At 53.9% G+C, this 21896-nt stretch overlaps 6 protein-coding genes across 6 annotated transcripts; 3 read left to right on the forward strand and 3 right to left on the reverse strand.

The window, feature by feature from the left end:
• Positions 1–576: 576 nt before the first annotated feature.
• Positions 577–2756, forward strand: GCG54_00013543 (Aspartate--tRNA ligase; the record flags this gene model as incomplete). Its single annotated transcript, XM_045413395.1, has 4 exons — positions 577–1284; positions 1336–1485; positions 1537–1695; positions 1743–2756. 4 exons carry the CDS (start codon positions 577–579, stop codon positions 2754–2756), a joined length of 2031 nt encoding a protein of 676 aa, XP_045265029.1.
• Positions 2757–3062: 306 nt separating this feature from the next.
• Positions 3063–3506, reverse strand: GCG54_00013544 (uncharacterized protein; the record flags this gene model as incomplete). The annotated part of the gene is made up of 1 exon (XM_045413396.1): positions 3063–3506. The coding sequence occupies one exon, from the start codon at positions 3504–3506 to the stop codon at positions 3063–3065; it is 444 nt and encodes a 147-aa protein (XP_045265030.1).
• A 3539-nt stretch (positions 3507–7045) lies between these two features.
• Positions 7046–10499, forward strand: GCG54_00013545 (Alpha-glucosidase; the record flags this gene model as incomplete). The annotated part of the gene is made up of 5 exons (XM_045413397.1): positions 7046–7952; positions 8002–8451; positions 8505–10138; positions 10189–10324; positions 10381–10499. 5 exons carry the CDS (start codon positions 7046–7048, stop codon positions 10497–10499), a joined length of 3246 nt encoding a protein of 1081 aa, XP_045265031.1.
• A 1395-nt stretch (positions 10500–11894) lies between these two features.
• Positions 11895–12668, reverse strand: GCG54_00013546 (mRNA 3'-end-processing protein YTH1; the record flags this gene model as incomplete). Its single annotated transcript, XM_045413398.1, has 1 exon — positions 11895–12668. One exon carries the CDS (start codon positions 12666–12668, stop codon positions 11895–11897), a length of 774 nt encoding a protein of 257 aa, XP_045265032.1.
• Positions 12669–13340: 672 nt separating this feature from the next.
• GCG54_00013547 (Secondary metabolism regulator laeA) lies at positions 13341–14702 on the reverse strand (the record flags this gene model as incomplete). The annotated part of the gene is made up of 4 exons (XM_045413399.1): positions 13341–13839; positions 13890–14091; positions 14225–14294; positions 14361–14702. Coding segments are annotated over 4 exons (1113 nt in total), but the record flags the coding sequence as incomplete, so codon positions are not given.
• A 5052-nt stretch (positions 14703–19754) lies between these two features.
• GCG54_00013548 (Endochitinase B1) lies at positions 19755–21004 on the forward strand (the record flags this gene model as incomplete). Its single annotated transcript, XM_045413400.1, has 3 exons — positions 19755–19943; positions 19999–20230; positions 20286–21004. 3 exons carry the CDS (start codon positions 19755–19757, stop codon positions 21002–21004), a joined length of 1140 nt encoding a protein of 379 aa, XP_045265034.1.
• Positions 21005–21896: the final 892 nt, after the last annotated feature.

Genomic DNA, 21896 nt, shown 5'->3' on the forward strand with positions numbered 1-21896 from the left:
GAGCTCGACGCGAGATTTTTTATACGGGGAGCCTGCCCCGCGCTAATCACTTTTTTTGGTGGGGACCCGCCTCCTGCCTGAGGTGCAACACAGCTGAGCTGCCAAGGTGAAGGTGCACCCTGGCGCGCATTGGTTGCGAAAATGTCGGCTGGGCGGGCTCGGTGGGCTGAGGTGCGATAGCTTCTCATCGATATTCAACGTCACGTTTGACCCGCCCATGATTTTCACTCGCCATGTTGCGCCATTGAGATTTTCTAGCACTGCACTACCAGTCGCAAATACATCTAAATATTGAATTCAGCATCGGCGACTCTCGTCACACCGCTGGACGCCTTCACAGCCCTTTAATATGCTTCGACAGTGCTGTCGCATGAGAGGCCTGGCCAGCCTGCATCCTCGCATATCGCAGTCGCAGTCGCAGTCTGCAACTCGAGGGCTAGCATTGCTCTCAAAGCAGCCATGTTGCACCTCGACTTCCATTCCTCAGCAGACTCGCTTTGAATCAACAGCCAGTCCAAAGGCCAAAGACAGTCACAAGGCTCTCTCGGAGGAATTCAAGACTTGCTGTAAGCGGCAATGCCAATCGATACACAAGTTCCCTGGCTGATACCGAATCGCTCAGTTGCCGCTCCTGACATGTCCGAGCCCGAGACGTGGGGTCAAGTAGGAGCCAAAATCACCGTCAGTGGTTACATCAGTAAACTGCGAAAGGTCAGTAAAAACTTGGCCTTCGCATCTCTGGAACGCGATGGCCGGCGAATAGGCCAGATCGCCGCAAAAGGGCCGGAGGAGGTCAACAAGTTGAGTAAAATACGCCCTCTTAGTGCAGTCCTTGCTTCGGGCACTGTCACTGAGGCTTCAACCACGTCGCATTTCGAGATGGATTTGGAGTCGATAAAGCACCTTGGCTTCTTCCCGCCTCACATCATCATCGGCCCAGACACAGTCTTCTCACCAAAGGATCGCCACCTGCAGTTGCGCTTCCACAAGGACCTGCGCGAAAGATTGCGTTTCCGTGCTCAGCTGAAGTCGACTCTGGCACAGGCCATGGGGGATCGGGACTACATGGACGTTGAGACTCCAATCTTGTTCAAATCGACTTCTGAAGGTGCCAGGGAATTCATCGTGCCAACGCGGAAGGGTCATCTCGCATATGCTCTGCCACAAAGTCCCCAGCAATATAAGCAGGTCTTGATGGCATCTGGCATGTCTGGCTACTACCAATTCGCGCGATGCTTCCGCGATGAAGACCATCGTGCTGACCGCCAGCCCGAATTCACCCAGGTTTGCGTTCTCATCCTGGTCAAAAAGCGATGTGGCTGACTTGTTATGCAGCTTGACATGGAGAAGTCCTTCGCCACGGGAAAGCACATTATGGAAGATGTCGAGTATGTCGTCGGAAGGGCCTGGGAGGCCATGCGAGAGCAGCATGTCATGGAGGTTGGGAAGAAGGGATTCTCACCAGTCAAAAAGTCATCCCTCCAGGTAGTCAGATCTTTTCTCACACGAAAGCTATTCAAAGACTAAGGTGGCCAGGATTGGAAGCAGAGCGTCCAAGACAGTGCAAAGGACGACTCTCAAACACCACTCTACCAAGAATACCCTGCCATTTCGACGCCGTTCATGAGGATGAAGTACGAGGACTGTATGGAACTTTACGGATCCGACAAGCCAGACTTGCGCATACCGAATAGGGTCAGTCTCCAACGTATGCCTGCCTTTTTTTGACTAACACCATCCAGATATGCCGCGTCGATGAGCACCTCGACCGACACTTCATCAGCATGATCAGCGAACTCAAAGACCCTGCTGTCGAAGTATGGAAGTTCAGCCCCCGGGATGACGCCGACAAGCGCCGTGTGTCGAAGGCCGTCCTGAAATTCATGGACGACCTGCCCGCCAGTCTTTCCTCCAAAAACTCACACAGCGCGCCGGTGGCACTGGTGTTCGACAGCAGCAAGCCTCTGAACGGTTTCTCCTCCCTTGGGCCGGCAGGCATCGATAGCATCCTTCCCCATGTCCCGGAGGATTCTGGATTCTCCGACTTACAAAACGGCGACGTTGTCTTCTTCCAAGCGCGCAGGAAGCTGCCTCACGGGGGCGGCTCAACCAAGCTTGGCGAGATCAGAATCGCATTCTACCACGAGGCCGTAAGGACCGGTCTCATCGACCCCGACAATTCCTTCAAGTTTCTCTGGGTCACCGACTTCCCCATGTTTACCCGCACTGAGGAGGGTGATGTCGGCGGCCAGGGAGGTGCCGCAGGCTTCTCTGCCACACACCACCCGTTCACGGCGCCGCACTCGGAAGAAGACTTTGAGCTGCTGTTTAAGGACCCGCTCAAGGCAAAGGCGGACCACTACGACCTCGTGCTCAACGGTGTTGAGCTCGGTGGCGGCAGCAGACGTATCCACGTCGCCGAGATCCAAAAGTTCATCTTTGAACAGATTCTTCAGATGGACCATCACAAGGTCCATGAGTTTTCGCATCTGCTGAAGGCCCTTGCCTCCGGGTGTCCGCCGCACGCCGGCTTCGCTATCGGGTTCGACCGCTTCGTGGCTGTCTTGAGCGGCGCGTCGTCCGTTAGGGATGTCATTGCGTTCCCCAAGAACAACAATGGCATGGACGAGTTCGCGGGCGGCCCCAGCAAGATGACGAAGGATCTGCTGACACCTTACAAATTGCAGCTTTTATTGAAAAAGCATATGCTGAGCGATGACGGTAGTAGTGATCCAGGCCCGGATAAGTTGTTTTAACCTTCCAGTGGATTGCGGACGAGAACTACAGACTTGGCCGTCATTGGTAAACTTGTGAACGAGATATATCTCCAGTCCATATGTAACCCCATTGTGCCCACATTGTACTTGTACTACACCCACTTATAGAAGGGCATGATCAGGAGTTAACATAACATCACACATTACCTCACTCACCAACACATCATCTACAAGTTCAACTGAATAGAAACATGAATCATTTCATCCGATGGGGTACGCTCCTAATAACACAATCTCGAGAACCTTCCATCCAATTTTTCGGCATCGGTATATCCTAGCCATTGCTCACGATCTCTTCCACTGCCCCGCATCCTCCGCTCCCTTTCCCACCGAGTTCAGGGCATTCTGCAGCCCGCCGCCGAGGTTGCCCAACCCGTCGCCGATAGGCCGCCCCGCGCTGCCACCCGCGCTCGTGATGGTGTCCCCAACACCTTTGGTCGCGGCGCCTGTGACGTTGCCGACGGTGCGCGTGACGCCGCCGACGGTGTTGCCCAGCGTCGAGGTGACGAACTTGGCGGCGCCCGTAACGCCGTTGTTCTGGTCGTTGTTTCCGACGGGCATCCTGAGGTGGTGGTGGTCTGTGGAGTTGTAGTGCGGCGTGTGGTGACTCTTCTTATTCGATGATGAACCTGTCCAGGAAGACGAGGATGAGGACGAGTTCGAGTTGGATGTGAGTTTGTTGAGGATGGGGACGTTGGAGAGTTTGCTGTCGTTCTTGTTGTTCGTCATTTAGTTCGATGGCCCGTTGGGGTCTTTTTATTAATTAGTGTAGGCGGGATGATGGGCGCTGCTGGAGGACAGGGGAGATATGCATGATGACGGAGGTGGCTTGATGGGTGGATTTATATACTCGTCTGTATTGCCGCGTTTTGGTAATATCTGAGCTAATGGGCAGAATGCGATGGCAGGCCAGAGAGAGACAGCTCTCGCCCGCAGCGGTGACGTCACACGTCGAGATGGGAAGACCCCTGTCGTGCGCGCGTCCAGTCTGGGGAGGTGTGGCTGATCGCACCTATCAAAGCCTCATCTGCAGTGTTTCTGAAAGAGGGGAAAAGGGATCCCTGGGGGCGGGGAGGTTTCTTGACATCACTGCGCTTCGCGCATTGCATTATTGTTTGAAACAGAGGCATTGTGGTCTGCTGGTTTTTTTGGCTTTTGCATGCTCTGTTCGATTTTGGGGCTGACGACATTGCGTGTGCTAGCCTGATGGAGAAGGTTGCCGAAGGCCCGTGGGATTTCGATTTGCTTGGAGCTTCCTAGTGGGATGGGAAGAAGCCCATGTTTGGATGACGATGAGTAGGTGCAGAGTAAGGTGTTTGGGCGATGCCAGGTCGACGCGTGAGGCTGTGTTGGACACCATCTCGGAAGAGACTGTGATGGCGGGAATCGGTTCTTGACGATAGCATCATGTTGAGGCTGGTAGGTAAGGTTTGCGAAAGAGAACCACATCCATGTTGTTCACTGCACAACGTCTCCAGCCCGGGCAGCAATGCCCGTGACGATGATTCCATGGAGGCCTGCCGAACCTTACACCTTCCTCGGTTGTTCCGTCACAGCGGAGTATGTCTTCTTCTGAGATCGGAGCACCGGCACCGCCCCAGATCCCAAACGGCTTTCGAGTACCAGAGGAGCGGTGCTGACTGGAGCACCTCCCCTGCCTGCCGCCGGCGCCAGCACCGCGCGATCCCCGCAATGGGCCCGATCTGGTTCCACTTTTCGGGTCCGGGACAAGGGTGGCCAGCCCGGTGCCACGAAACTGACTGTCCTCACAGACCCATGTCAGGTACTGTTTGAATCACAGAATTGAGTAAAAAGTCAGAACAGAACAGAACATTTCCTCTGCAAGCGTTGCCCGTTGACGACCAAGCGGGACCCTCAGCGGCAGCTAGTCAGCATTTTGACGCCGCCGCCACGGCCCGCTAGAGCCAACGCCTCCGGGACGATCTTTGGCATGTCGCGGCGCCTCCATTGTTGCGATAAGTCATTTTGGACTTCAGAAGACCGATAGATCATGAATAAGATGTAAAGAACCGCCTCGTTGCTTTGTCTCGGCTCTTAAGTCTGCCTCTGTGCTGATCAAATTGCCGGTGGCTGAACCGGAGCGTAGGCGACAGTGAAGATAACAAGAAAGATAAAACAATCAGCTAGAATTTATCCAGGCTATATGTCCCAGAAGTTTCAAAAACGGTAATTTGCTCGGCCCTTTTCAATGAAGCCTTCCACTCCTCGAGTCAATTCATGTTGTGATGGATATATAAAACTGCACAACGCGCGAACGTGTTCTCAATTCTTCCAACCTTCCCACCTCTAACCTGCAATCATTTTTCACGAGATTAATTTTCATTCAGTCCTTACCACAAAACAACAACAATGCATTTCCAACTCATCGTCATCTCCGCTTTCCTAGCCACGGCCCTAGGCCTGCCTTTCCCGCCCGCCGGCGGCCTAGTCAACATCTCACCGGCCACCAACGTCGACCTCTCTAACCCCGTCTCGTGCGTCGGCATCGCAAACTGCAACGGTGGCCTCGGAAAACCGTCATCTGGGTCATCCGGGTCGCCCCTCGCTTAAGGGGCGATACACTTGTTCATCGAAGCGGAACTTGGTTGGGGACAGCCAAGAGGGGTTCTGTCTAGAACATGGACGGCAAGACGTGAAACAATATGAGAATCGAGGTTTTGGAAGAAGGATTGTGCCATTGCCGCTGCTGGCGGTCGTTTGGGGTTCTGCTCGAGGAGGTGGTTGGTTCTGTCGTGGCTTTGCCATTCGAGGAAACAAAGCGGAGGGTGTCCCTCTCTCAGCACTAGGTTTTCATTTGTTGTTATAAATTTTATGAGAAATTCGAATCGAACCTTTAATTAAATCCGGTTCGAAAATTTAAGAAATCTGTTAGCGAGAGATGAGAGAACATTCAGGCCTCCGTGTTGATACTTCTCATCCTCGCGCCACCGCTGTCATTTACGTGTTGGAGCCATCGAAAGCTATGGAGACTCCTACGATGTTCAAGTTCTCCATTCTCACCATTAATACCGACGGCGAATTATGTGCTCTAGTATGATTCTCCATCATGGGTATCCGGTTTCCGATCAATCCCGGCCATCCAGCATCAAGAAGGGACTCATATTCAAGTCTTTGGCCGAAAAAAGGCAAAGAATGGCATCGAGATAGAATCACGGAGGGACAAGAAGCGAATGAACCGATGTATATGTGGAGTATGATGGCGAGACGGTATCGTTCAGCGCTGCTTACACCACGGCTACGAGTCTGCAGACTTTCTGAGACAAGTGCCCCTCCTTGTCGAAGACACAATGAAGATGACTTATTCAATTTGCTTCTCATTCGATTCGTGGCTTATGGGACATGTAGTCCTGATGCTGGTTATGCAAGTGGTTGAGGATCAGATGTCGTTGAACAGATGTCTGATGAATCGTAATACACTGAGGATCTTCGCGATCTTCAAATGACCTCGACCTGTCTCCCCATTGTGCCGTGTTACAAAAAGGTGGCTTTCCTCCGCTGACTCGGTGATTTTTGCCAAATTCTCACTCTCCTGTCACCTTCTCCCACTGTGTCGCCTATTCCGCCGGCTCTCATGATACCATCATGCCTGCTATGTGGAGAAGTACATAACATACCGAAGCAGCATCGGCGGTGGAAGCTACTGGCCAGCGATGGGATTGGGCATCGGCAAGATGATGCTGGCTAAGTGTCCTCGTTGTCGAAAGGTTCTTGCATATTGACGATACCCCCTCATCGCAGTTTCAGCGAAGATACTCCAGAATCGACCAATGAGAACTTCACGGGTCAAAAGATGTAGTCAGGATAAGCAAGACCACTTACACATCTTCGGGGGTTTCTTCGGTGATCGACAAACCCCATGGGACGGATCGGAGCCGCGCCGCAGGTCACTGCACGAACTCCGCAAGACTCCGCACGCAGGTGTACCCAACACCCAACACGCTGCACCTGCGCGCGCATGCCGTCATGACCCGCATTCTTCTTAGCTCCCTTGCTTGAGCTGCACGGAACAAAGCTCGCGGTAAATCAAAGCTACCCCAGAAGCTGTAGCTCCAACCCCGGACGCTCCTCTTGCCTCAAACCATCAAACCACCTCCTCCCTAGTCTGTGCGGGGAAAGCTCTAGCTACACCGCAGTCAGGCCGCTCAATGCCACGCCGGTGATGTGATCTTTTCTCCTCGTAGGACAACTGACAGTTCCCCGTTGGTCATCACCACTTTCCTCTGCACCTGCTACGACTCCACGACAACATGGCACTGAACGACTGGCTCGATTGGGGGGATTGGAAGGGTATAAGAGGGGAAGAGATGGCGGCCTTCTGTGCATCGTTGATATGGTGGATCGCGGCGCTCGTCGTTCTTTCGCAGTGCATCCGGATGATCAGCTCGCGACAGACGGGACCGATATTGAACGACAAAGGCGCGACGATAGTGAAAGAGCAGAAGCGCAACATGTTCCTCCGCTTACCCATCATCCTCACGGCCGTGGCCGTTCTCGGGCTCTGCGCAGTCGTCAGAGTGGCAGACGTCGGACACCAGTTTGGACGCCAGCTTTCGTCGTACACGGCAACGACCACGACCAGCAGCAACGATGCCCAGTTCACAGTGGCCATGGACTCAGACATCGGCGCTGATCTCATCCCGAACATTTTCGACCCAGAGGCGGTGGACCCCCAGAGTGTCTGCCCCGGTTACACGGCATCCAATGTTCAAGAGACTTCTCACGGGTTCACAGCAGACCTCGACCTCGCCGGGAAGGCTTGCAATGTCTACGGCAACGAGATCGAGGCTCTGAAGCTTGTTGTTGAGTACCAGGCGGCAGACCGGCTTCATGTCGAGATACTGCCGAGGCATATCGGCAAGGACAACTACACGTGGTTCGTCCTGCCTGAGGGACTGATCCCGAAACCTCAAAATGACGGGAAGACTCAGTCGGCTGGTTCGGAAAGCGACCTGGAGTTCAAGTGGGCGAACGCGCCGACTTTTGGCTTTAATGTGACAAGGAAGAGCACTGGAGATGTCCTGTTTACAACCGTGGGCACTAAGCTGGTCTTTGAAGATCAGTTCTTTGAGTTCGCTTCACCTCTTCCGAAGAACTACAATCTTTACGGACTTGGTGAGGTCATCCACGGCTTTCGATTGAACAGGAATCTGACTCGTAAGATGGCTCACCCGAACCCTTGAGGTCATCTGGCTCACATTAATAGGAACTATCTATGCCGCTGACATTGGCGATCCCATCGATGGAAACATTTACGGGTCGCACCCTATATACCTAGACACCCGATACTACAAAGCCGACTCTGATTCCGATGAGCTCATCTACGTTGCTGAGCCCACGGACAAGACTGCGAGTTACAAGTCGTTCACCCATGGTGTCTTTATGAGAAACGCCCATGGCCAAGAAATCCTGCTTCGAGAGTCTAACATTACCTGGAGAGCGCTTGGTGGAACGATTGACCTCTACTTCTACGCTGGTCCCACGGCAGACTCTGTCATTACCTCTTACCAAAAGAGCGCCGTTGGACTCCCTGCCATGCAGCAATACTGGACCCTCGGCTTTCATCAATGCAGATGGGGCTACACGAGCTGGGACAACCTGCAGGAGGTCATCGACGACTTTGCAAAGTTTGAGATTCCACTTGAAACGATCTGGGGTGAGACTTGCGTCGCCAAGGTGTAACAGAGCCATGTGCTAACCTACCATCAGCCGATATCGATTACATGAACCAGTACCGCGACTTCGAAAACGACCAGAACAGTTGGACATATGAAGACGGCGAGAAGTTTCTCGATAAACTCCACAAGAACGGGCAGCACTTCGTTCCGATTGTCGACTCGGCAATTTACTCGCCAAACCCTGATAAGAAAGATGACGCCTACCCAACCTATGATCGAGGGCTTTCCTCAGACGCCTTTGTCCTTAACCCAGACGGCTCACTCTACGTTGGAGCTGTGTGGCCTGGCTACACAGTCTTCCCAGACTGGGTTGGTGCCGTGCTCGGTAAGAGCAAGACGTTTGCTTGGTGGAAGACGGAGCTCGAGACCTGGTTCAAGAAGGTTGCCTTCGATGGCATCTGGATTGACATGTCCGAAGTAGCTTCGTTCTGCGTGGGCAGCTGCGGAAGCAAGAATCTCACCCAGAACCCTGCCCATGTCCCGTTCCAGCTTCCAGGTGAGCCCGGCAACGAAGACTACTCTTACCCTGAAGGCTTCGAGAAGACCAACGCCACCGAGGCCGCGTCCATCTCAGCGCTCTCATCTTCAGCTGAGGCTGCCAAATCCACCGCCGTCAATGACGCAGAGACGACCTCCACGACGACCTCTTACCTTCGCACCACCCCGACCCCCGGCGTCCGCAACGTCAACCACCCGCCGTACGTGATCGACCACATCCACGGCGACCTCGCCGTGCACGCCGTATCCCCCAACGCAACGCATCACGGCGGCTCCGAAGAGTACGACTTCCACAACCTCTTCGGCCACCAGATCCTCAACGCCACCTACCACGCCCTGCTCTCCGTCTTCCCGGGCAAGCGCCCCTTCATCATCGGCCGCTCGACCTTCGCCGGGTCTGGCAAGTGGGCCGGGCACTGGGGCGGCGACAACTACTCGCTCTGGGCGTACATGTTCTTCTCGATCCCGCAGGCGCTGAGCTTCAGCATCTTCGGCTTCCCAATGTTCGGCGTCGACACGTGCGGCTTCGCGGGCAACGCCGACATGGAGCTGTGCGCGCGCTGGATGCAGCTGAGCGCCTTCTTCCCGTTCTACAGGAACCACAACGCCATCGCGGGCATCCCTCAGGAGCCGTACCGCTGGAGCACTGTGGCGGACGCGTCCAAGAAGGCTATGGCCATCCGCTACGCGCTGCTGCCGTACATGTACACTGCCTTTTACAGGGCGCACACTCTGGGTGATACGGTGATGAAGGCACTTGTGTGGGAGTTTGCGGACGAGCCGTGGTTGGCGGATGCGGATAGACAATTCCTGCTTGGGCCGGCTGTGCTTGTTACGCCCTGTCTTGTGCAGGGAGCGACCACGGTTGATGGCGTCTTCCCTGGTGTTGGAAAGGGCACCGTCTGGTATGACTGGTACAACCAATCCGCCATCACTGGAGTTACTTCCGGGCAAAACGTCACCATCGATGCGCCGCTTGGGCATATTCCTGTGTACCTCCGCGGCGGGTACGTTATCCCGACTCAACAGCCTGGCAAGACGACGACGGAAAGCAGGGCCAACCCGTGGGGGCTCTTGGTTGCGCTTGACAGTGAGGGCGGTGCGCAGGGTAATCTTTACGTGGACGATGGCGAGAGCTTAGAGCAGGAGGCTACTCTGACTGTAGAGGTACGTTCTTGAGCTCGCTTTCGTGAAATTGGAAGCTAACAGACGTATAGCTCACCGCCTTGGACGGCGTTCTCAAGGCCAGTCCCTCCGGAAAGTACAAGGACGCTAACCCTCTCGGCAACGTGACAATCATGGGAGTCAAGCGGGACGTTTCGGCCGTGACTCTGAATGATCAGGTTCTTGCAAGTGAGAACTGGTCATTGGACACGGCTTCTCGTGCTCTCAAGATTCACGGATTGCAGTCTTTGACTTCGAAGGGGGCATGGAGCTCCGAGTGGACATTGACCTGGGCTTGATAGAATGCTGGAGAATTACGGGCTATGGTCGCAACCGCGTGGACAGCATATTGGCAGCATCATAGATTCAGACAATTTATCAGATCTCTTTCAGGTTCAATTTTGTGCACATTTTCTTGCTTTCAGGGACCGAAGACGCCCCAGAAGTCTGATTTACAACTCACCGAGCCAGGCTACGGAAGGTTGAATATCCTTCATTTCTCCCACGGCTCTTCGCTCCTGTCACGTACTGCGTCAGGTACCAGCCCGTAAGCACTGTCCGGATCAGAGCTCAACCAGTGCTTCATGTTGGCTAGGTTGCGGCCAGCCAACATATGTATATCGGCTTTGCTATTTTTCTCTTCTGGCTGGCATAGCATGAAGCTGTCAAATCCAAAAACTTATTTATAATGCTCGAAGGAAAAGCAGATTGGGCTCTGGGCGTTGACATCGATTACGGCATAAAACCGCATCTATGCACCTCGTAACAACTGGTATCTTCGAGCCTGGAGCCAAAAAGCGTCCTTGATCTTCCCTAACCACCTTTTTCCAGATCTCGGCCCTATTCGAGAACATGATGTCGTCCGTTGCCCAGAGGGGAGGTCTTTCAGCACCCAAACTGTCTCTGCTGGAGGCTGCAGAAGCCCTGGCTCTGTTCGAGATGAAATTCGGAAGAAGTGAAGTTTTGAAGATACTCTTGTTGTTTCGAGTAATGCAAGACGCTCCTCATCGCTGTTGACCCGACGGATCTAGCGGCGATCTGACTGAGAGCCATCGGCTGGCTGAACTCGAACGTCACTTAAACGGACAGCACCAATAGCGTAAGCGTAAAAGCGAGTTTAGTTTTTTTTTTCTTTTTTGCGGTGAAACTGCCATGCCTTAATGCAGGGTATTGCATGCGCCCATTTACAAATCTGGGGTTCGTCGCATGTTTTCTCGTGGGTACGCAAACCCGCCTAAGACCCACACTACTCAAGCTGACTTTTGGCCTAGCAAGTCATCGACTGGGTATGTGGCGCAATGGCTAGCGTGCGGTCTTCCGGTACTCATTACCAAGTTGGCCGTGGTTGCAGGTTCGAGTCCTGTCATACTCGATTTCTTTTTTCGTTTGGCGGACGGATGAATTTCCGCTTCTTCAAATCATTGACGAAACTTCCATACATTGGAGCAAACTTGTAGTGTTGAGGTTTTTTTTTCTTGTGAATGATGATGATGCAACAAGTTCTTCCAGGCATAATTGAGCCAACCATTGCGTTCTGAATTTGCAGTGTAGTAGCATCGACTTCGACAAACTGCAATCGCAAGTCCTTCCTTTCCAGGCTCATCAATTTTGTCGAAGAACTCCATGATTCATAAACTTTTGGTATCATTAAGCCAAGCGCAGTCGCAAGCCGTACCACGCAGGAAAGCCGTAAAAATGCTCTGTAATACACACCTTCTCCCATACCCTTCCCCATTTGTGAAACCCAGTGCCGCTCCTCTCAGTGACCACCACGCCCACGAAACCTCCTGTTCCCGCGATCGCGCCACTTGCCTCCTCCGCGGCCGTGCCTCCGGTCCCCGTGGCCGCGGTCCTCGTGCATATCCCTCATCCGCTGCTCCCTCTGCATCGGCATCGCCTCGCCGTCCTCGCGCTCGCCGTCCTTCTTCTCGTCCTCGCCCTCAACCTTGACGCTCGGCTTCTCCAGGTCCGTCCTCCAGCGCGGGTGCGCGCCGAACTTGCACCCGGGGCCCTCGGGACAGAAGCCGACGAGGTAGTAGACGCACAGCTTCCGGCGGACGTGTTTCTTGCTGCAGCGCGGGCCCAGCGGGCAGAAGCCCTTGTCGTAGTGCGGGCACGGCGGCAGCTTCGACTGCGGGTCGATGTGCAGGTACAGGCACTCCTCGCCGTTGGAGCAGTAGCCGTTGCGCATGAAGAAGTTGCACTCGGGCATCTTGCGCAGGTTGTACTCGTGCAGGAACTCGCAGCTCTCGCCCTTCTTGCAGAGGCCGCGCAGCCAGTGCTTGCAGACCAGCGAGGGCCCGCCGCCGCCGCCGCCGGAGTTATTGTTGGAAGAGGATGGCGAGGAAGCGTGGCGGTCTGGGCAGGAGGCGCCGAGGGGGCAGTGGCCCGCGAGGAAGGACTTGCATGGCGGGCGGTCGGAGGAGAGCTCGTGGCGGTAGGTCTGGCGGAGGAAGGGGGTGAAGGAGAAGGTCGTCGCTTGCGGGGCGTGGGTGAGGATCTGGTTCGCCTCCGGGCGGGCTACAGCTGCCATTGTTGGAGAGGTGGAGGGAGCTCCGCGGAGCTGTTGGGTGACGCGGGTGAGGTTGTCGCTGGTTTTTACAATGGGAGATGCGATCGGTTTGATTTGTTAATGTCGCGTGGTGGTTTTGTGAGGGTGGAAGTTAGAGTTCAAGGGAGCATAATTGCGTGAAATTCACAGTGATGAAAGTGGGTAGTTGTGGTTGGGTGAACTCTTACGCCTTGCCTGTGGTTTGAGTTGCTTGGTTGAAGATGTAGGAAGGTCAAGCTTGCGATGCGCAAGCGCGCATCGACTCCGAGAAGCTTCCGCGAATCACCCCATAAAATTAGTCAGCAATCACTATGAACCGTCACTCCGGAGCTCTTGTGGGGCTTGCTTGGAAGTTGCACATCTCAGATACCAGCTTCCACGCTCTCACCAACATAGTCAAGCAGACATGGTCAGAATTGGGACGCTTCGCACTGCACATTCAGCATGCAAGCTGTATCATTTCCAATGTGGAACGAAAATTTCATTTGGCCTAGTATGAATCCTCAAACTGGTCGTCCTGGTAGTTGACCGATTCACCACGGCCCCACCGTTGTACTGTTCGGGGATCATCTCGACCTCAAGTTTTGTATATTGACATCGTCCGTCGGCTTGTTGCAACCGTGTTTACAACATGATTTACTTAGACCTGGGCAATCAAGCGTCATCCTCTCCTGATGAGCCGGCTCCGTCGTCCCGCACGGGGGCATCCTTAGGCTTCTGAGCGTACCAGAAGAACATGTTGTAGTAACGGTGCTTGCTGAGGTCCTCCATGTCCTTCTTGACGGTTGCGCACCACACTTGGGAATCTACCTTCGAGATTCCCATTGCTTCAAATGGCTTACCGGCGAATGCCGGTGCCGCCAGACTAATCGCCTGCCGCGAATACTCTCCAATGACACGCTGGAGGCCATCTTTAGGCCAGGTTCCTATAGGAAGCTTTTTTATCTCGCACTGAATGTTCTTGAAACCAGCAGCTTCGAGGTGTGGACGGAGGTCCCGCGCCTTGTGAAAGTCCATGCCAAGATTCTGGAAGGCTTCGACGACGAGCTCGTAGAATGCCTTAAGTTTATCGTCGTCCGCCATAGTGCCATCGTCACAATGGATCTGGCCGTGCAACTCTTGAAACTCGATCCAACCACCGGGTTTCATGTGGCTACACACTTCGTTAGCAGCAGGGTAGCGTCATCTAGTTGCAAAGCTCACTTGTAAGCTTCTTCCAGAACGAAGTCGAGCTTCCTGAGAGCCGGGGCTACGGAACGGAAATGGACAAAGTCGTAATCGTCGCCGTTCAGCCACTCATCCTCGGCATCGTCCACAAAGAACTTCACATTTGGAGGGGCCCAGGAAGGTTGAATGGGTGATAGATCAATCCCCATTACAGATGCACCTGGATAGAGGTCGCCGACTGTCACGTACGAATTAGCGTATGGGCCTTGTGGATCGATTCACCAGGAAATACCTTCGATTGCCCACTTGCCTATGTTGATCTTGTCAGACGTCGAGGAGCACCAGGTTTCTCTTCAACGGAGTGGACTCACCGGTACCGGTACCAATGTCTATAATCTTTTGAGGGTCATCTCCAAGGGGAGCGAGAAACAGACGCCCGTCCTGAATGGGGGAACATCAGCTCTAGAGGCGCAGACGCAGTCAAGCATATGATGAGTCGGTACTAACAAGTAGCTCAAGCATCAGAGTATGCTTCGTGTCCTCACGAGACTGCTCGTCCTCATCATTGGGCATTGGGTAGCGACCGTGTCGAAATCTGTGAAAGCGACGCCCATTCTCGTACTCGTGATCGAGGACACTGGAGGTGAGTGAGGCCGAATCGGCGGAAGATCGGTCCCACTCAACAGGATCAAATTCACTCGGGTCGACGGGCTCATCTGCAGCTTCGATGGCGCCGGCGGGATGCTGAGGAGCCTGAGCGTCAGCAGCGGACATATTTGCGAGTGCTTTGAAGGTCCACGGTTTGCTCTCAAAGATTTGTATCAGAGCCCAAGCGAGGGTATCCCTGTTCTACGGAGGATTAGTTAGTTTGCAACTGCAGCCAATGAGGGGAAACTAGCCTGTTGCGAGATTCTTTGACGGGATTGACACGGCACGGAGTGGAACTATGGTGGGATGGCTCGGGGTAGATATTGGACTTGGTTGAAAGGGCATTCAAGGTTGGAATTGTGCCTCGCCAAAGGTGAGGAGAGATGGTGAGAGGGGAAGGGGGGAAAACATCGTGGGGAATCAAGCCAGTTCGATTGTCTTGCTGTCCTGTCCTGTCATCTTTGCGACCAAACCGACGGGCCCATATAACGACAAGGAGTCTCGGAACGAGAACCAACATCAGGCAATGCTCCAACATGCTGGCCGACACAATTGGTTGCTGGTCAACGACAGGATCGACCGAGATCAGAGATTGGTTGGTGAATCAAACGTAGACAGGGATTGTACTCCGCTTTGGCAGGTCGAGCGACGTTGGACGATTGCCTCGCCAAGTGTGGCATCTGTTTCCGTAGATTACAACTGCAGCGTGTTGGATACGTTTGGGAAGAATAAGCACCGAGCGTTAGAGGAGGCTGGAAGGCTGTATCAAAACAAAGGGGGACTTGGTTCTTGTAGATCGTGAGTGCTTTCTACTTCTCCGCGCGGAGGACGCCAATCGTCGATGCCATGTCTTGAAAGGTCATTTTCACCTCTCTGAAGCTGAGGCACACTCACAATCATCCAACATGCGCCCGGGATGAGCGTGTGATGTTGTGTTTGCCGCTGCATATGTGCACGGGTCCAGTGGTGGGAGGGAGAAAACTTGACAGGGCCGATCCTCGCCAAGGCAGCATCCCACGACGGGTCGGAGGGGTTGGCCGCGGGAAGTCCCTGAACGACCCCTCCCGTTCTTCGGCCGGGCCGTAGGTAGGTAGGTACGTGGGTGACGGGGAGGGGCCATGGACGGCGAGGGACCACGGGCAGGGAAAGTGGGATGGATGTCTGTGAGGACGGGCCGCAACGTACACAGAACACAGGTGCGTACAATAAGTAGTTAACTGCGGTCTCGCTACTACCTATGGAGAGAGATTTGGCGCGTTGCCTGCCTTGGGGAAGACATCATCAATCACTACCTACCTTGGTAGGTAATTTCCTGAATCTCAATCATTTGACTTGGAAGGCACGGATTTTGCAATCACTTTCCCAAAGTGCCTTAGACAAGGTAGTTGCGTTCTCAACAAGACCGTCTTACCTTCCGTCAGTAAGGTAGGTAGGTGCTTCCCCTTCACAGTGTTCAATCCTTCCACTCCTTTTGCCTTTCTTCTAACAGAAGGAATATCCCCATCCACTCCTTCCATCCTCGGTTTGCGGGCACACTGGAGGAAAGAAGGAGCCCTCGCACTTGCCTTAGTGTGGCAGGGGACTTGCAGAAAATGGAAGATAGCTCAGTCGGGCAGGAAAGGGCCCACGTTCTTTTGGCATTCCCACCTCAGGGTTCACTCAGTTCCGTTGACAGTGAACACTACAGCACCTAAGGTACCTTACGGATCCCTAGCTCGCCAAGGCTGCAGAATGACATGCACTTCCGCTTCTTCTTCTTCTTTTCTTTTTCCCTTCCATTGCATCTGGGGCCGGATTCGGCTTCTTCAACCCACCACCACGCAGCTGCCCCTCCCCTCAGAAGCCGTCTCCGCTCCGTTGATGGGTCTTTTCTTTCATACCGTGTCCGACTTTTTTCTGCTCAACAGGACTGACCCCGCACTTCTCGACCGGACTTTGTTTGCTTCATCAAGGCACAAATCCGACCAACGGCTGCCGACCCAGGTCATCAACGCCTATTGTTGTTGCTCTCCCGCCAATCTCTCGCCCGTCCCTTCATCTCTTCTTCGCGCGACGTGGCTGTTCTAGCGCGTTTCTCCCACGTTTCTCGACCTCCCAAGCAGTCCAAAGACTGCCGTTGCCTTGTACCTAGGAAAAAGTCAATTCTATTTTCAAGCATCGCGACCCCTCCAAAACGTCGCATCACTCGCTCCGATGCGGAAGCCAGAGAAGTCAGGAGGATGCCATGCCATGCGTATCGACCCTGACTGACTAGACTTTGCTGGGGTTTTTTTCACTTAGCCATCGCCTGCGCCCAATCATCGGAACCGACTACTGCAAGTTACTTACATACGGAGCACGCCCGCATATCTTCGTACGTACAGCCTACAGAACTGGCAGGGTGCGGCGTGCCCACGCGGGATGAGATGGATGCCCACGGACACACCACGGAGCCATAGAGCCCATCATTGCTCGAGTATTCTCTCTCGGCTTGACATCGTTGATCGACCTGCCTTAGTCAGTATGGGACACCCATGGATCTTCTCTCTTTCTCGTGGGCCGATGCGACCGAGACGGCGAGGCGAAAAAAACCACCCGCTCTGCCTCCACGTATCCAGAGACAAGAGATGGCCCAACATATCACGGGACAACTCAGCATCTCAACGAACAATGCGCCAACAATACTACAATGCATCTTCACCGTCACGCCACGCAGACCGACAGCTATTCATCAATACCCAACTCGACGGCCCTCGGTCAATGACCTCATGCTCCCAAATCGTCGGATTTCCCAGGCCTCAGGGCCGCTTCATGTACAACTATGTGCTGCCAGCGTGGCATGCAGTCACCTGCAACCATCTCCTCCACCCGACCCTCTGTGTCAGTCGGCTGTTTCCATCGTTTGGGTGGGCCCCCGCGCAGCCAAGCTGCCGCTACATGTCTGCTCACTGGACAGTTCCCTGCCACTGAGTCGCATGGCTATGCTACTGGTCAACCCTACGACTGAGACGGCCGTCTATATCTCGTCCACGTACGGATACCTTGTTTGGACTCGCTCGACATGTTTTGCCCAGCCCGGCTTGTTCTGCGCTCGACTTCACCGCCTGAAGACGCTGCTCCTTGCGTGTCCGTGTGTGATTCATTATTTTTACCCAGTTTCCCAGCGCATCAGCTGGGATCTACCCGTTCCAAAGCACCAGATACCGCTGTGCCGCTCAAAGGGTGGACGGATGAGGGTCTCAGTGCATGTCACTCGCCTATCGATCCACAATTTTCACGTCAGTGTGATGAGCACTGTCTGTAACGTTCAACTCAAATTGGCTGTAAAGTACAACAGCCGCTTGCTCGACCGACAAGCTACAGCTGATCCCACGAGGTTGGGAATGCAAACGACAACACAACCAACAGCGTTCGAATACCAGACCAAGCCCGCATTCGCCAGCGCAGAGCTGAAGGTTGCTTTAGAGTTTGGCAATGCAGTGCAGAATTCCTGCTTCTCGGGCAGCTGTGTGTCGTCCCATCTTAGCCTGGAAGGAACCTCGTGGATTCTCCAGGTACGCTTTCTTTTCCCACGACGCCTAGCGCCGACCATTAGCGACGACTTCAAACCAACTGCTGGAGGTCAGACCGCCGCGGCCGCGAATTCTCACCCGGCGGATTCTTCTATTCAGCTTCCCCGTCGAGAAGGGGACGTGCTTGTCAAAAGCCCAAAGCCACAAGCACCTTTCAGAGAACCATCATTTCCCACCGTCGCATTGTGGCTGGTTTGATGTATACCGAGCCTTGTAGGCCTGCATCCCTCGGACATAATTCACCTGCTCCTTTCATCCTCGGATCGTCATAATACGGGGAAACAGGTCGCTGCAAAACTGCTCCTGCTAGATATCCGGGAGACCGGTCCGACTCTTTTGACGCACGCGTGCTGAAGTTGGTCAATTATCTTCGTTCAAGGCCAATTGGACGACCTTCATCGGAGTAAACAGGTCCTTCTGCGCCGGATTTTGACTGGCTGACGTCTAATGAACAGCAAACACTGTATGCACCGAGGGTGCCGTTGCAGTACAGACCACGGCGTATCGTCCAGGATAATTCGTCTCTTGCAGCCGCAGACCCAACAGATTCATTTACATTGGTCGGTGAACAACAGACACGAATTGCGGCTGGCAATCACAGTGTCCACGTCTTGAAGCAGCATCACCAGCACATATCGACACAAACAGGAACACTGGCCAGAGAATGAATGCCTGCTCCCTGCCTACCTCGTCGCGAAGACCTGCATGCACGGCCGGCCAGGCGTGGAGAAATCATTCGGAAGATGCAGAAAAAAGGTGGACGAACAAAAGAAAAGGAAGAGGAGCGAAAGTAGCGGTGCGGCGTGCAGGGATCATTCCTGTTCCCTGCAACCCTGATCGTCAACTGCCGCCAAGGGTCGGCGGTCGTCGCCGACGGCTGGATTCAGACAGAGAAGTTGAGAACAGACTCGCGCCGAACTAACTAGCTCACGGGCAGCAGAATCAGGATGGGCAAGCTAGGCAATCTAAATAACGGTACCAGAAGGACGGCCACGCCCGACCACGAGGCCTTGTAATCTTGTTGCGGCCCTTCTCCCATCATTTTGCCCATCCTGCTCTATTTGTAGCCTGTCTGTGTCTCCCCGGTTTCCGAATCTCTGTCTGGTACACGCCAGCTAGGTGGCACAGGCACAGTGGCACTCTCGTTGCTCGTCCTACGCCTTTCCCGCACATCCTTCTCTTCCTCTCTTCGAGATCTCTCATATATGACTTGACAAAAGTCTCAATACCATCACTCCACCCCTGCAAGCGCAGCGCAACCGCATCTTCTGGAGACGCACCCCCCCATGATTCCTCTTCCACCCCCAGCCCAATTATGTCATGCATCATGGCATCGATGGTATCCTGGACCCTCTTGTAATTTTGATACCCGTCGTCTCCACCGCCTCGGACAAGACCTTAAGTGTATGCTACCCTACCCACGTTCGCTCACCGTCGTATCTTCTTGTCTCTGCTGCACTGTGGTGTCTAGCCAAATATATAGGACAACCTCGATGCTGTTTGGGGCCACAGAGGTTCGCGCTTGCTGCCTGACCGACCAGCTCATTGCTCCAGCATGCAGCTTTGGGTCCAAGTCCTTTCCTTCATATACTGTCCTTACCACCATCCCCTTCTCGCACTAACTCTTTGAGTTGCTTCTCTTCTGTTCAAACTTTTCAGATTGTACGCCATCACGCGGCACTTCATGGCAACGAGAGTCAGAATGAGTTCCTCATCATCGTCGCGCAAGTCGCGCAGAACGACTAGCATCTCGAACGTTATGTACACCAACGCCGTCTACTTCCCCAACGAACGGATCTACCAAGGGGATACGCCTGGCGCGATGAACTACGGGTGTATCAACCACGTGTATTACGCCTTTGCGAACGTGTCGCCGGACGGCGGTGTCTTTGTGAGTCTCTCAAAATTCAGCTCGCATGACAACTGGGCTAACCAGCGGACTGTAGCTCAGCGACGAGTGGGCCGATGCCCGCGCACCAGTTGATGGCGTGCAAGGCGGTCTGGGATCTCTCATGCACCTAAAGCAGAAGCATCCGCACTTGCAGGTTATCTTATCCATCGGCGGCGGTAGTTCGGCAGCAGTCTTCCCCTCGGTCGCCGCGAATACGTTGTACAGAGACAACTTTGCTCGGTCTGCGAGAGGTTTGGTGGACGCATCTGGCTTGGACGGCATTGATAGTAAGTTTTGCCTATTTCTGCAGCGTGAGAGGTGAAGCTCACCACTCTTCGCCAGTCGTCTGGGAGTATCCTTGCGATCCCCAACAAGGCCACCACTTTCTCGCCTTGATAGCAGCCGTTCGCCTTCATATGCCGGAAAGCCACTACCTCCTCACCGCCGCTTTGCCAGCAGGGAGGGCGGTCCTTCAGTACATCGACTTGCGACGGACGGCCGACTACCTCGACTTCATCAACCTGATGGCTTACGACTTTTCAGGCTCGTGGACGCATCGGAGTGGCCACCACGCTCAACTCTACGCACTGAGCAAGGATGAGAGCTCGGGAGCCTCGGCGGTGCAGTATCTCGTCTCTCAGGGGTTCCCCTCGCAGAAGATCCTCCTCGGCATCCCTCTCTACGGACGCAGCTTCCTGCACGCCGCCGGACCGGGACAGAAATTCAAAGGGGTTGGCGGGGACAACGGCACGTTCGACTACAACCAGCTGCCGCGCCGCGGGACGAAGGAGGTGTTGGACAAGAAGCACATTGCAGCTCAATGCGTGGGGGCCGACGGCGGTTTCGTGACGTACGACAACCCCGACACGGTAAAGATGAAGGCGGCTTTCTGCAAATCAAAGAGCTTGGGGGTAATGTGCCTGACCGTAAACTGCAATAAAGGTTACAAAGTCGCTGACAGCGTTCGACAGGGGCTCTTTTACTGGAGCGGACCATTAGATGCCAAGGACAGCTCCCGCAGTCTCATCGCGACTGGTTTCAGGGCTCTGCACAGCTCCTGATCGGGGAGACGTTATCATCTGAGAGTGGCGATCCTACCCTGGATATGACGCCCACGAACGACGGTCTTTTTGTTTTTCCCGCTCTGTATTTCATCTGCATCTCTCCAGCAACAGCAACAGTTCTGCCGACAGACATGCGCATCGGCAATCATCGGCCTGGCGGGCCGAAGCTTCTACAACGACGAAATCCGCATTTGCATGGCGTACGAAGGGGACCAGCAGCAGCATCTGGCGAAGGCGATTTGGCGTTCACTGTCCGAATTTGGGGGCTTTTTTTCTTCTGCATCTTTTGACGTTTCTATTTTTCTCCAATCACGATCGTCCTTGTTCTATTTCATGTTTTTTTTTTTTTTTTTTTTTTTTTNGTCCTTGTTTTTTTTTATTTTTTTTTTTTTTTTTTTTTTTGGATTCCCCAGCATTTCCCCCGGGTGGCACGAATGATGCTTTCTTTTTTCTTTTTTACGAGGGTGCGGAGGCGGGGACCGGAAGGAAGAGGAGGATACCAAAAAAAGAATCTCGGACGGCTGACGATATCCCGCATGGACGCACGAAGATTGGAACAAGGGGCGGTGTAGGGGAAACATTGTTTTGGGCACGGCATCATTGGACTGACTGTTGTCTGTCTCTCTATGTATGTGTGTGTGTATTTCAAATTGGTCGAAAGCTTGGGGAAACAATTGTCTTTGATCATGACTCACAATAGAGGAACGGGAAGGGGGATTGGCTGCGGCGGGGGAAGGGGCGTTATTTTGGATGTTTTGTCCCGTCGGGCGCTTTGTAGACCGCCCTTCCGAATCTATTCCCTCGAGAAAGAGAGAGGTGGTTTCTCGTTTAGCATTCTATCTGGGTTTCACAATTTGACTGCCTGTCTCTGTGGTTCCCCATCGTGAGA

This window comes from Colletotrichum gloeosporioides, assembly GCF_011800055.1.
Source record: "Colletotrichum gloeosporioides strain Lc1 chromosome Unknown consensus_38, whole genome shotgun sequence".
NCBI lineage: Eukaryota > Fungi > Ascomycota > Sordariomycetes > Glomerellales > Glomerellaceae > Colletotrichum > Colletotrichum gloeosporioides.